This window comes from Mytilus californianus, unplaced genomic scaffold (assembly GCF_021869535.1).
Source record: "Mytilus californianus isolate M0D057914Y unplaced genomic scaffold, xbMytCali1.0.p SCAF_6, whole genome shotgun sequence".
NCBI classification, from domain to species: domain Eukaryota; kingdom Metazoa; phylum Mollusca; class Bivalvia; order Mytilida; family Mytilidae; genus Mytilus; species Mytilus californianus.
Genome location: NW_026262712.1, coordinates 112,100,481 through 112,114,853, shown reverse-complemented (window position 1 = coordinate 112,114,853; position 14,373 = coordinate 112,100,481). Strand labels below are relative to the sequence as shown.

Below are 14,373 nucleotides of genomic sequence, written 5' to 3'. Positions count from 1 at the left end.
ATCTTCCTATATCTATATATCGGTAACTTGTGAAATAACAAAAACATGTTATTTCATAATTTTGTTCAAAAAAGTAAAATTGTATAAATCCATGAAATTGATGTATGATTCATTGTTTAAAAGAGAATAATAAAATTTTAAACTTTTGATTATTGATAAGACGGAAGTTTTTTTCCTAAATTTCTCTCTCAATTTTATTTCGTAGAGAGAGAGATAAAACAATATAAAGTTGAAAATATGCTAACATAGTTAAGTAGAAATTTTTAAACACATTAGACCTTATTATTAGAATCTTGATCAGTATTCCAGATTTTAAAATAATATGACTGATAGTTAAAGTAAGTTTTAAATCATATCAAACATTCATTCTGAGTTATACTTCAGCTGTATCTATATAATGTTTGGTTGCTAAGTAATAAATGATGAGTGAATACAACCAACAAGAATTCCATCTTATATGATCTGAATTCTAATAAGCAGCATCAATTTATCAAAACTGTATGTCAATTCTTTTTATAATCAACGAATCTTGTCATATAATGAATTACCTGCTATTTTTATCTGGCAAAATATTATGAATGATCTTCTATAATTAAAGAGTCATCAATTGTGGAATTATTAAAAATAAGAGAGTTGATTGATCAGAGTTATATCTTCAGGTCTTTAGTCAGTATAAATACTATTTGAATTTGTATTGAGAATGTTCATGTAATATTAACCATTTATATTTTCAACCACAAAAATCAAGATATTTTGGTCCCCTCTAATGATGAGCTTATGGGTCATGAGCTACAAATTGTTGGTGTAAACCAGTAGAACCTGCACAAGGAACAAACCCTTTTTTCAGGAATTTCTACTGCAGTTTTAATTAATCTGCAATAAATGCAATTGTCTGTCTGATCTAAAATCGTTTAGGGGTTGGGGTGATAACAAAGTATTTCTGTCAGCAAAATAGTTTCAACTGTCATAAACTTATCATTTAAAATAAATGTGATCATGTTTTCAGTTGAAAATTTGTCCTTTCACATTAAAGTATTATATCAATTATTATTTTTACAAATGGACATTAAGCAAAAAATAAACACACAATTAATTACTTACTTAACCAAACAGTAAATCTTCAAAAGTGCTATTTTACGTTCATCTATCTTCACGTATGATTTGAGACCTACATTAGTTGTGAATCTTTGGAAGCAGCATAAGTCAATGCTTTGTTATGGAAATGTGATATGGTTTTCAATTAGTTAATTATCTATATCAGGTTTTAGGAAGTAGATTTTATTTGTTCCAAAGAAACACGACTGATTTCCTTTCTATCTGACATGATCTTTACAGGTCTGTTTAATAAGCACTAACATCCTTACATTGATTTATCATTGATACAACTTTTCTGCAATAAATTTGAAGAAAATTTAATTTTTCAGACTTTTTGGAACGTTATTATAAAATGTTTTATAATGATGATTTGATGGTCCTTGATTTCATACACTGCATGTACAATTTATATGTTGATTCTGATGATCTTTTTTAAACAGTTACTTCCCTTAGAAAGACAACAGTAAACACAATCAGACCCAAGTTGATAGAGGTTGTCTTTAATTGTAATTTATTCGTTATTTGTTTTTGTACTTTTAAATGCTGTTGATAGTTAACGTTTTTTTTCAATAAAAAGAAAGCAACCAGGCAGTTGTAAATTTTAAATAATGGGCTATCGGTAATTATAAGTAAAATGTACACCACTGCCTTTTGCCCTTTCTTAGTTACCTTTAAGAACATTTGCCCTTTCTTAGTTAATTTTAAGAACATGCATGTTAAAAAGTAACTAAAATTTCGAAACAAATAATGTTTACTAGAATAAAGTTGGATTTTTGAAAATGGTCAGTTTTTTTGCTGTTGAAGTTTTAAATTGAAAATATTTTTTTTTCTAAAATTATTTGCATAATTAATAAGCACAGTTTGAAAATTGAACAAAAAGTAATGTAGGTTTTTACTTATTGTCAGAAATATGACAGTTGTTATTCATTCGTTTGATGTGTTTTGAGCTTTTGATTTTCCATTTGATTATGGACTTTCCGTTTTGAATTTTCCTCTGAGTTTGATATTAAACAGAACTTGTTCAATGCTTAAATATAGGTAAACAGTAACGGAAAGATGTAGGGTCGGCTGTTCTTATGACTTTACATATAAAGTAAAATTGAGAATAGAAATGGGGAATGTGTCAAAGAGACAACCCGACCAAAGGACAGAAATATATATTTTGTTTTGTTTTAATTTATTAAAAATAAAAATAAAAAATGTTTAAATATAGTATCGATAAAACAATATTTAAAGATTTCACTACAGTGTTGAATTGATAACCTGTAAAAATCAATTTATTCAAAGACTCAATGAGTATACATTGATCCGGCATCTAAATTTACGGGCTTTATGATATAACAATATCGTCGTGTAATACCAAGATCAGTTCTTATACACTGAGCGAACAAAAGTCACATACATAAAGTGCATTAGTGGAAATTAGGACACACTGTATAGGAATGAATTAAAACTTATTTTCCCAGACAATATAAAAGCTGCTTAGGTATTCCAATTGTTTTAATAAAGACAACTATCTAGATAAAGAAAGTATAGACATGTTACATGTCTTTAAGAAAATATAAAAGAACAATACACGATCAATAAATGAAATTTATAAATGCACAATATTATCCTCTACCTTCGGCATTTAGGTCTGGTCTGGTGTTGGTTGCCAAACGGCAATTATATAGATCTTACGACAACAAATGAAGTGTTGCAACTCTGATGGATCTATCTAAAGCATGTGATTGTTTTGATGGAAACATCCTTTAACCTATTACAAATATTGGATTAAAAAAAGTCCAAAACAGGACATGACGGTGCAGTGCATATATATATATAGTGGTTTAACGCTTGTGATGTATGGCTCTATTTTAACTGCTACTTTGTATACTAGTATATATATATGTTTAAGAACATCCGTTGTTCGACCTGCTAGTCAAAAGCGTTTTGTTAAAATATACTTTTTCACCTTTTTGGTATTTTGGAAAATGTTGTTTGTGCTGTATTTAGACCACTCTACCAAGAAATTTGTTTTGCATGCACACGTATAAAAATTGCGGTTTTTATCCAACGCAATCATAAGTTTGAACATAGGTTTGAACCTATGATTGCGTTGGATAAAAACCGCAATTTTTATACGTGTGCATGCAAAACAAATTTCTTGGTAGAGGGGTCTAAATACAGCACAAACAACATTTTCTAAAAGACAAAATGAGTGAAAAAGTATATTTTAACAAAACGCATTTGACTAGCAGGTCGAAGAACTGATGTTCTTAAACCCTGTTGACTGCCATTGGCGATTGCCAAATAAACGGATCACAAGATGTAACAAAATAGATCTTATTATTAATTTATTACCGAACAGAAAACAATAAACTTGCGGAAAAGATGGTATACCGCAAACATGAGGTGCAAAAATTTGTACACCATATCCGGATTTCGACAATAAATGTCTCTTCAGTGATGTTAGGAATCGAAACAGTATTTGGAAGGCCATATAATTTATCTCAATTTAGGATAGACTCTTGAACTTTGAAAGAGTCAAAATAGGATGAACGGATCATATAAACCCGAAGGAAAATATAATACAAACCCAAACGAAAATATATAAACAAGTCTAAATTGACAACAACGTTCAAACCTATGATTGCGTTTGATAAAAACCGCAATTTTTATACGTGTACATGCAAAACAAATTTCTTGTAGAGGGGTCTAAATACAGCACAAACAACATTTTCTAAAAGACAAAATTAGTGAAAAAGTATATTTTAACAAAACGCATTTGACTAACAGGTCGAACAACTGATGTTCTTAAACCCTGCTGACTGCCATTGGCGATTGCCAAATAAACAGATCACAAGATGTAACAAAATAGATCTTATTATTAGTTTATTACCAAACAGAAAACAATAAACTTTCGGAAAGGATGGTATACCGCAAACATGAAGTGCAAAAATGTGTACACCATATCCGGATTTCGACAATAAATGTCTCTTCAGTGATATTAGGAATCGAAATGGTATTTGGAAGGCCATATACTTTACCTCAATTTAGGATAGACTCTTGAACTTTGAAAGAGTCAAAATAGGATGAACGGATCATATAAACCCGAAGGAAAATATAATACAAGCCCAAACGAAAAAATATAAACAAGTCTAAATTGAAAACAACATTCAAACCTATGATTGCGTTGGATAAAAACCGCAATTTTTATACGTGTGCATGCAAAACAAATTTCTTGGTAGAGGGGTCTAAATACAGCACAAACAACATTTTCATATATATATATATATATATATATTTGTTGCTTTGATCTGCTATGCTTACCTTTCTAAGGAAAACTATGTTTTAAGACCACCTTTATTTTGCGCCTTCAAGTTACAAAAATCTATATTATCTACCATCACAAATTGGAATTGGTTGACCGATACGATATGTACCTGTGTTCTTAGATCTTTTGATATCAGTTAAAAGTCGTCTGATCTGTAACCAATTTTCAAATCTCGTTCATTGATTATCAGGAGACAACTCAGGATAACACACAGAAACTGAGGTAATCACATGGACTTGGTGCGTCAACAGAGAAAGCGTCTACTGCTTTGCATGCATCATTCGCCGTGCGAATCCACTCTGAGTTAAAATATCACAATCGAGAATAAGATACAATCGCTAAATTATCAGATGTGACAACTATTGTGGTAAATAAAAGAAAAGCAAAAGATACCAAAGTCGAAAATAAACTTTGGTATAACGACGACAAAAAGGAAAGGACCAAATGACAAGCAACAGTACACAAAACACAACATGAAAAACAAACTAAAGAATGAGCAACACAACCCCTACCTAAAACTGGGGGTTATCTCGGGTGCTCGAGAAGGTTGACACCCGTCATGTTGCTTATGTAAGAACAAATCCGATATTGATAAGCCTTATCCGATAGGACACATTAGGGGAAAAGAAGAAAGTAATGGTTACGACAATAGGAACATATCCATCGTCATCAGTGAAACAGGTATTCCATAACGGTCAGCAAACTCTTGATGGCGTCCGTCCAACTATCGAAGGGATGATTTCAACTTCAGCTCTTGAAACTCTTTTTAAATTTAACAGCTTCCATTAGAGAAGCAAGCGTTGCCTTTTTCCTTGATTATACATTTTTTTTTAATAATGTTTTTATCATTTTCTGTGCTCTTGTAATTTGTATCCCTATGATACACTTTAAAAAATTTTTCACATAATTTACATCATTTGTCAGCTACATATCAGCGACTACCTGTTTAATTGTAAAAAAAAAGCAATCTGTCAAGAGATTTGGAAACTAAAAAAAAAAAAATTTTCTAATAAATATCTACATCATTACCAGTTGAAATGAAGTCAAATACCTGTACTGATGGGGAGTCTTAATGAACATCCATAGAATATTTTAATACAAAAATATAATTAAAAGTATGAGTCACCGGGCTTTTTTCACGCTTCGGGTTGTGCAAAATTGTCAGATTTTGTATAGATTATGCATGGAAAATCCATTTTTTTTTAACAAAAGGAAAACAACATCATAGAATTTTATGATAAAATATGAAAATATAGCTCTAATAATATGCTTTCAGATGGATAAGAAAATGAAATAATGGGATCACCGGACTCGTTTTCTTGCTACATAATAAAATAGGTAAATTCACAACACGGTCTATTATAAAAGTTACCTATCTGAGTTATCTCTCCTTAAATCTGAACTATCGAACCTAATATTGCGAATGATTCAAACAAAATTATTCTTTTTTTGTAAAATACTAGCCGTAAATATGATAAAACATATAATTTTCTATATTAACATGAAAAGTCTTACACATGAACTTCATACTACTCTCGAAATTTGCTCGTTTCAGTAAAGATCTAGACCGATTGTAATCTGCTTTTTCAAAATTCAAGATGGAGGAAGACACCCCAGCTACCTAAAACAAGTCATTGGTCAGATGTGTACTGACTCGACCTCCAATTGCAGACAATCTGTCAAAGATTTGGAAACTAGAAAAATCCGCCATAGATTATGGAACTAGAAAATTTGCCATAGATTAGTTTCTCAAAATTCTGCCATAGATTTGGGATGGCATGATGTCATACTTATTACAGATCTTAAATATGCCATAGATCTGAACTCGGCATTGATGTGAGTCCTACAAATGTATCATGTATATTTTGGGTCCTCAATGTACTCCAACTTTGCACTGTTTTGGCTTTATAACTATTTTGATCTGAGCGTCACTGATGAGTCTTATGTAGACGAAACGCGCGCTTGGCGTATTAAATTATAATCCTGGTACCTTTGATAACTATGTATACGAATACCAAGATGAAATAGTATCGTATCGAAGACAAGTGTATGGGCATAACAAATGACCTTCACCTTTATATGTGTTTTATTTGCTAATCAATTTTGTTACAAAAATCATTTGAATTATTATTGTGTGTTAATTGTAATTAATAAAATAAGTTTTCAAAATACACCGCTCCCTGATCATACACACATACACAAGTAGATAACTATTTCTGTGCAACAATAATGATAAAATAGATAAGATATACAAGATAATTTTTATTAACCAATCATGTGCCCAAAATTTGAGCTACACAATCAAATAAATTACAAAAAAAAGCACAGTAAATGATAAGAATGATTAGAATGATTAAAGTACATTTGAACTAAAACATGAATACACATTCAAACAAAGTAACATGATTATAAACGATGTTATTGAAAAAAACATAAAGCCACTGTGACCTGGAGAAATTCCATAATTTTATAGTCCTAGGTCTATGGGAGACAACTCCTGATCGATTTTATTATATATTTTTTCTTTCTATTCTTTCAAACTACATTGATATTTTCTAAGAGTTTCTTTCGTTCTTCAAAAAGGGAGTGCAATAATTAGATTAGTTTGAAGTAACAAACAAATCTTCAGATGAAAGATTCCAAACAAATATCATTTCATCAGATAACTGAAAATTTGTTTGAATTTAGAATTTAAATTAGACAGATGTTGAGATCTAGTATCTTTTAGAACAGGACATTTTAAAAGAAAATGAAGTTTGTCTTCAACTAAGTTCTAACATATCTTACACTTTCTGTCCTCAGCTTTAATACCAATATATCTCCCTCTTTCGATTTCAAGATCATGAAAGCTAGTTCTTAATCTTGTAATTATTTGCTTGTTTTTTTTTTTGAATTTATTGTTAAATATGTTTCAAACATAAAAATATTTTCAAGTTGTCTGTAAGTTCTTAATTTATTGCCAGACTGTATATTGTTCCCCTCTACATGCCATATTTGATATTTTTATATTAAATTTAAGTGAACATTTACAAAGCTTAGTATGAATTTTCTCTAAAACAAGATAATCAGTTTCTTTTGATATAAAGTTATCCAAATGTTTTTGTTTCTTATGTGGTATATAACACCAAATTTCAGATCCATACAACAAGACGGGTCGGATTATATGGTTATAAATGTGTAATAAAGTACTAGGTTTTAGGCTTTCCACTGAAAAGGTCTTCCTGAATTTGAAATAAGCTTTCATTCCTTTGTTTTAACGTTCTTTCTTTCCTATTTTGATGCTGCCAGATGCTGAAAAATTTATTCCTAAGTATGTGTAGTTCTGTATACATTCTAAAATCTGGTTTCCTAAAGATATTTTAATATTTTTATGTCGTCCTGATTTGTTAAATACAAGAACCTTGGTCTTTGTGGTGTTAAATGTCATTTTACAATCAACTGTAATTTCAAATAATTTATTAACACAATTTTGAAGTCCTTTCTTTGATGATGATTAAAGATATACATGTATTATACAAGTATTTGTGCTTGTGTGTGTGTGTGTTAGGTATATATTGTGTGATACTTATTTACTAATAGATTGTGCAAATGTTCCACAATGGGACATAACCGAGACCGTCGAATGCCTTTTCAACGATATATATTTCTCTCTTTACGATATGTTTTTGTACCTATTATATTTCATCAGTATCACTGCACGAATGACTAGCCATTGTAGCCGATATCTTTTCTTCACTTTCTAGAAATGTGATAAATCGCTTAATGTCTGTCGATTGTTGACTACAATACATGTACTCTGCAAGTGTTTGCATTTCGTCTCTTGTTAGTTTAGGTAGCATCTTTTTAATGATCGGTTTGCCAGGGTTATCCGTTTTGAATATTTCTTTGAGTTGTGTTAGGTCTAGAGAATCTTTGATCGTATCTTCTAATTCTCCTGATTTCCAAATAAAAATTCTTTTTTCTGATAATTTGTTCGATAATTTCAGGAAGCCATTTTCGTCTTGTAAAAAATCATCGATTGTTCTATCCTTAAATTTTGAGTAGTTGCCAAGAGCGCCATCTTTTGTGTATATTTTATCTATTTTGTTTTCCTTCAGCTTAATATATTTGTCACGATCAAAAACCCATTTTGCAGACAAACCTGTCTTTTCACAAAATTCACAGACTGGATAATCGAATGTTTTAGAACCAAGGACTACCATTTGATGGCTAAGGATACTTTGTTTTACACAGCGATCTAAATCTGTAGACTTGACAATATAGTCAAATAGACCTTCAAGAAGAATCTTGTCTGCTGTCCCTTCCATACAAAGTATTTTAGCTGCAAAAATGAGTTTCTTTAGATTATCAACATCCGTTATGTGCCGGTTTATATCACAGATTGCATGAATACCACAGGAAACTTTATCTGAGTTTTTTTCGGTTTTATTTCGGAAGAATACGTGTGTTTTCTCTGCCGTTATACTGTTTATCAGGAATGGGTTGTGAGATATTACAATTACTACTTTATCACTGCTTTCGCTTCGAAAGATATCCCGCATCCTTTCAACCATCTGCGGATGCATGCATCGATCAGGCTCGTCTAGGCAAATTGTGTTGAAATTCTTATGTGCCATAATTAGTGAGAACTGTTTAGCTTCGATGATACCCTCCGGTGTTTTCAGAAGATGAAATTTAGAAGAATTTTTCTCTTTTACGAATATATTGCCCCGATTTTGTGTTGACTCAAATTTATATTCAGATGGATGAGTCAGAAATTTGAATATGCTCTCCGCTTTATCATGATCAACCTCTTTAGATGTCATTAGTTCATTTATTATTTCTGCTCTTTTACATGCCTCAAGATAATTATCTTCCTTTCGAGTAATTTTGTGACTCCTCGTCCATTGCAGAGGACCAATGGCTCTCATAGCCATTGTAGCAACATAAGTTGATTCTATATCTTCAAGGAAATGCATCCGTGACAAATTCTGTTTGAATTTCCCAACAGTTATATCCCCTTCTGTCCAATTTCTTTGTATTTCCTCGTCTGTTATTGACGGCAGTTTCTCTCTGGATCCCAAAACGCATTGTATAAAGTTTTGTTCAAAATAAGTTTGTTCGTCTGTAGTTGAAGTAGATGAAAGGCTCATCAGAATCTTAATTAGCCTTTTAGATGTTTCAGCATTCGTTGTCACCTCATCTATTACTGTAAGATTGTCAATTTTACCTATACTATGAGTGATAATTTTAATAACTGACGATTGCGATTTATGCTTTTTGAGGCATAATATTTTGACAATTTCTTTATCTTTTTTCTTTACCACTCCCGAATAGATGCTAGATATCTTTTTTAATTTGCTTATTTTTGTATCAGATGGTACATCAAATTTACAAAAAGCATAAGCATTTTCCTTTTCGTCATATGATGATGATATCGATTTGTTGATATCAGTTGACATGCATCTTCTGAGTATTTCAAATGTACTTGTCTTTCCTGAAGAATTAGCACCAATGAAAAAGTATGAACCATTCTCGAAGGTCAAACATTGAAAATCTTTGAAATGGATAAAATTCTTGAATACCATTTGCCGTAACATCTATATAATACATGAATAATTTACATTAACAGTATTTTCCTGTCATTCGTCGGCTTTGCTACAAATTGCATCTCATCTAAAAATACTTTTCTACAAGAATACTAATGCATCGATAGGTTTTCTTGAAATTTCCAAATGCTGAAGTTTTAGTGAAACTGTTTGTTTCAATTAATGTATAGCTTTTGTTGTTTCGTGCCGTTTGAAAATCTGTTCTATTTCTCAAATATTTTTGCAGTGTCTATGCATTTGTGAATTTTTTATTATGGAAGATAGGAGGTTTTGTAAGAAATCAATTGGAAAAGATATTTCGTATATTGTCATATCATTAGAAGTTACGTTGCATGTGGTGCGCGGTCATTGAGCGATTAATGTGGAAGTATGGTACTTGTGCATATATAATTGCTAGAGTTTATGTTCTTTCCGCACTTTTTCTGTAAAGATTAGATCAATTGTTAAGATATTTCATTTATAGTCATATCATAAGAAGTTATAGATCCGATTGAGTTTTGTTCTGCTTGGGTGATTTCTGTTGAAATCGTCACCCTTTGACTTCGTTTGCTTCAATTTAGATCTTTTCGGCATTTTGTCCTGAAAAGTCCCGATAAATTGACTTTATGTATGATATAAAATCATATCATAAGAATTTACAGATCAAGTTTCAGATTTTCTCCGCCTTTTGGTCGAGCTTGCGAAATTTATTTCGCGAAAGCGAGACATAGCGATCCTAGATTCCGTCGTCGGAGTCGGCGGCGTTAACATTTAGGTTCATTCTGTGATTAAAGTTTTTTTGGACATCAATAACTTTGTCAAACATACATGGAATTTTATGAAATTGGGAAGCTTGCTTATGACCAAAATACAGTATCCAGGGCAAAATTTTGAAAATATTTATTTTCTTTTTTCTATATTTTACTAATAAATGGACTTTTTTTACAGTTGACTTCAGATTTTGTCTGAGGTTAAAGTTTTCAGTCATCAATTTCTTTGTCAAACCTTCATGGAATTTTATAAAAATTTAGACAGAAGCTTGTTTATGACAAAAAGACAGTATCCAGAGCAAAATTTTGCAAATATTTATTTTCATTTTTCCGTATTTTACTGATAAATGGCCTTAGTTTTTTTTTACAGTTAACACTCAGGCTCAGTCTGAAGTTAAAGTTTTCAGTTATCATTAACTTTATAAAAACTTCATGGAATTTTACGAAATTTGGACAGAAGCTTGTTTATGACCAAAATATAGTATCCAGAGCAAAATTTTGGAAATATTTATTTTCATTTTTCCCGTATTTCACTGATAAATGGACTTAGTTTTTTTTACAGTTAACAAGTTTAAAAGTGTGTTACCCATCAATTAATTTGTCAAACCTTCATAGAGTTTTATGAAACTTTGACAGTAGCTTTTTAATGATTAAGAGATAATGTCTGAAGTATATCTTTGAAAATATATTATTCTCATTATTAGTATTTTTCTAATAGATGGACGTCATTATTACAGTTAACATTTAAAGATGGTCTGGGATAAAAAAAAATGTACATGATAAATTTGTAAACCTTCATGGATTGTTTTTAAATTCTGTATTTTACTGATAAATGGACTCACTTTTTAAGTCAATATTACACTTTAACACTGACAGCAGCAATCGCAGGCAAGACACAGGGTTCCGCGGAACCCCTTATGAATTTTTAGACGTATACCTCGAATTTGACATAAGCGGTCATCTCAGTACCAGTATCTGGGACAAGTGAGACGATTTTAATTTTGAAATTATCAATTATTCCCACCTTAGCAGCAACATAACAACTTCACCTGCATATGGGATATACATTTCCCAAATCATTCGGTTTACAAGAGCTTGCAGCTGCTACTCAGACTTTATAAAACGTCACCAATGTCTGAACAGAAAGTTCATAAACCAGGGTTATGTTAAATAACGTCCTTTTTCTAGAATAGTTCATCGGCAGATACCTAAACCTTGTTGATAAATATTCCGAATCAACATTAAAATGATACATGATGGTCTTGATTTTGTTATCAGTAAATTAAAATCAAACAAAATATTATTTTTATACACATATACACATTTATGGCTCTACAATCTGTCGATACATGTATCTTGGCTTTGCACAAGGTCATATTTTTCTCTGACTGTTAATGACGTCTTCACACTAAATCCATTGGATATTGGATGTGTACATATTGATATTTTAGTCTTAGATGCATGCTTTTTTTTTATTAGTTGTTATTTGCCTTGAACTAGCTGTCAGTAACTGCGAGTACTCTCAGATCTGTATTTACTGTCTTTTTGTTGTGGGGACGTATAAGTACCATGCCACGTCCACTCTGTGTTTTTGTTAAATGTATTTCTGCTTTGTATCCATCTGAAGAGTAAAGTTCTTTTCAACTGATGTTTATAGTTTCTTCGTATGTTGTACTGTTACATCACTGTCCCAGGTTAGGAGAGTGTTGGCGCTTTCAAACAAGTTTAACCCCGCCACATTCTGTATGTGCCTGTCCCAAGTCAGGAGCCTGTAATTCAGTGGTTGTCGTTCGTTGCTGTATATCATATTTGTTTTTCGTTCATTATTTTGTATATAAATCAGGCCGTTAGTTTTCTCGTTTGAATTATTTTACATTTGTCATTTCGGGGCCTTTTATAGCTGACTATGCGGTATGGATTTAATTCATTGTTGAAGGCCGTATGGTGACCAATAGTTGTTAATTTATGTGTCATTTGGTCTCTTGTGGAGAGTCGTCTCATTGGCAATCATACCATATCTTCTTAATTTTATATGGAAGTATAGATTCTATGTACTGACGTTGTTTATCATCTCAATTACGTGTTATAGTGTTCTTTTATTTGTCTTTGTATTATTATTAGCCTTTACTGTTTAGTCCATTTTTGGTAATATCCTTTTGGCGTGGCTCAGTATTTATACATCCCGCCATTGTATTATTGTGCCATTGTTATTTTTTGTATTCTTCTCTTTCATTTTTGTTTATGTGCTTGGTCTATATGCCATTTTGTTTTTCTTTGTTGACATAGTTGTTTGTTTTTATAGTGATTAAGATTATAACACAATACTGACTGCTCTACCCCAATTTTGACATTTTTACCTATTATGTCTGTTTGTTTTGTTCACACATTGTTGTCAATATAATGGAACTTTATGCGACTGTCATACAAGTGAGAGGTTTAGCTAGCTATAAAACCAGGTTTAATCCACCATTTTCTACATAAGGAAAATCCTGTACCAAGTCAGGAATATGACCGTTGTTTTCCATTCGTTTGATGTGTTTGAGCTTTTGATTTTGCCATTTGATAAGCTTTAGGGACTTTCCGTTTTGAATTTTCCTTGGAGTTCGGTATTTATGTTATTCTACTTTTTAGTAATTTATCGAATGCTTTTAATCTAAATCGTTACTCCATCCGATGTTTATTCTGGTAGGGAACATGATATTGTATATGCAATACCTTCGGAATCTTAATTTTTCTTTAATCAAAATGTCATAAATGCATTTTACCTTGAAATGGTTCTTGCCTGCATTTAAAGTAAACGCACTTAAACCAGTTTATGAACACTCAGAGTTCTACCAATAGATATTAATATCAGAATAAATTAACCCTGGTATCGGGAAAACTCAATTTATTCACTCACTTTTGAGACTTACTCTAAGAATTGAAATTTATAAAGATAAAATGAGAAAACTATAAACATAAATGTAATAAGAAAACTATAAACATAAGCAAAAATTGCATACCTTGCAAGCGAACTTGATCTCATTACTACAAACATATAAACTCACCATAGAGACAAGATATACAATGAGTATTAACAATTCAAAAAATAGTGTACAGTTATAGGTTGCATTGTATTCATAATTTAAATCGCTATGACAGAGACACAATGTGCAGCCCGTATAATTATGTGCATTATTGATCTTAATATAAATTAAGTGCATTTAAAGTAAATATGAAACCTGTCACACAATATCTTATTTTGATTTTGTTAAAATCTATAGTTTTGGTAAACGCAGCATATTGAATATGTTTGATTTTTAATAGCTAAATTAGACGTTATTGTCTTATCTTTTTTGTTGTTCTAGCGCTTATTCTAGTCTGCTGATTTGAATTGAACCATTGATCGAAAAATCGTTTAAACAATAAAAAAAAATATTAAAGAATAAAGAATTAACAATATGTAGAAATAAGAAGATGTGGTATGAGTGCCAATCAGACAACTCTCCATCCAAGTCACAATGTGTAAACATTAAACAATTATAGGTCAAAGTACGGCCTTCAACACAGAGCCCTGGCTCACACCGAACAGCAAGCTATAAAGGGCCCCGAAATGACTAGTGTAAAACCATTAAGACAGGAAAAC

The 14,373-nt window shown here is 31.2% G+C and overlaps 1 protein-coding gene across 1 annotated transcript; it reads right to left on the bottom strand.

Moving 5' to 3' along the window:
• Positions 1-6,660: 6,660 nt before the first annotated feature.
• On the bottom strand, positions 6,661-13,798 carry LOC127705931 (uncharacterized). Its single transcript, XM_052210284.1, has 2 exons — positions 13,751-13,798; positions 6,661-9,990 (listed from the first exon to the last, which is right to left on the bottom strand). The coding sequence occupies exons 1-2, from the start codon at positions 13,796-13,798 to the stop codon at positions 8,086-8,088; spliced, it is 1,953 nt and encodes a 650-aa protein (XP_052066244.1). The 3' UTR covers positions 6,661-8,085.
• Between the last annotated feature and the right edge of the window lie 575 nt (positions 13,799-14,373).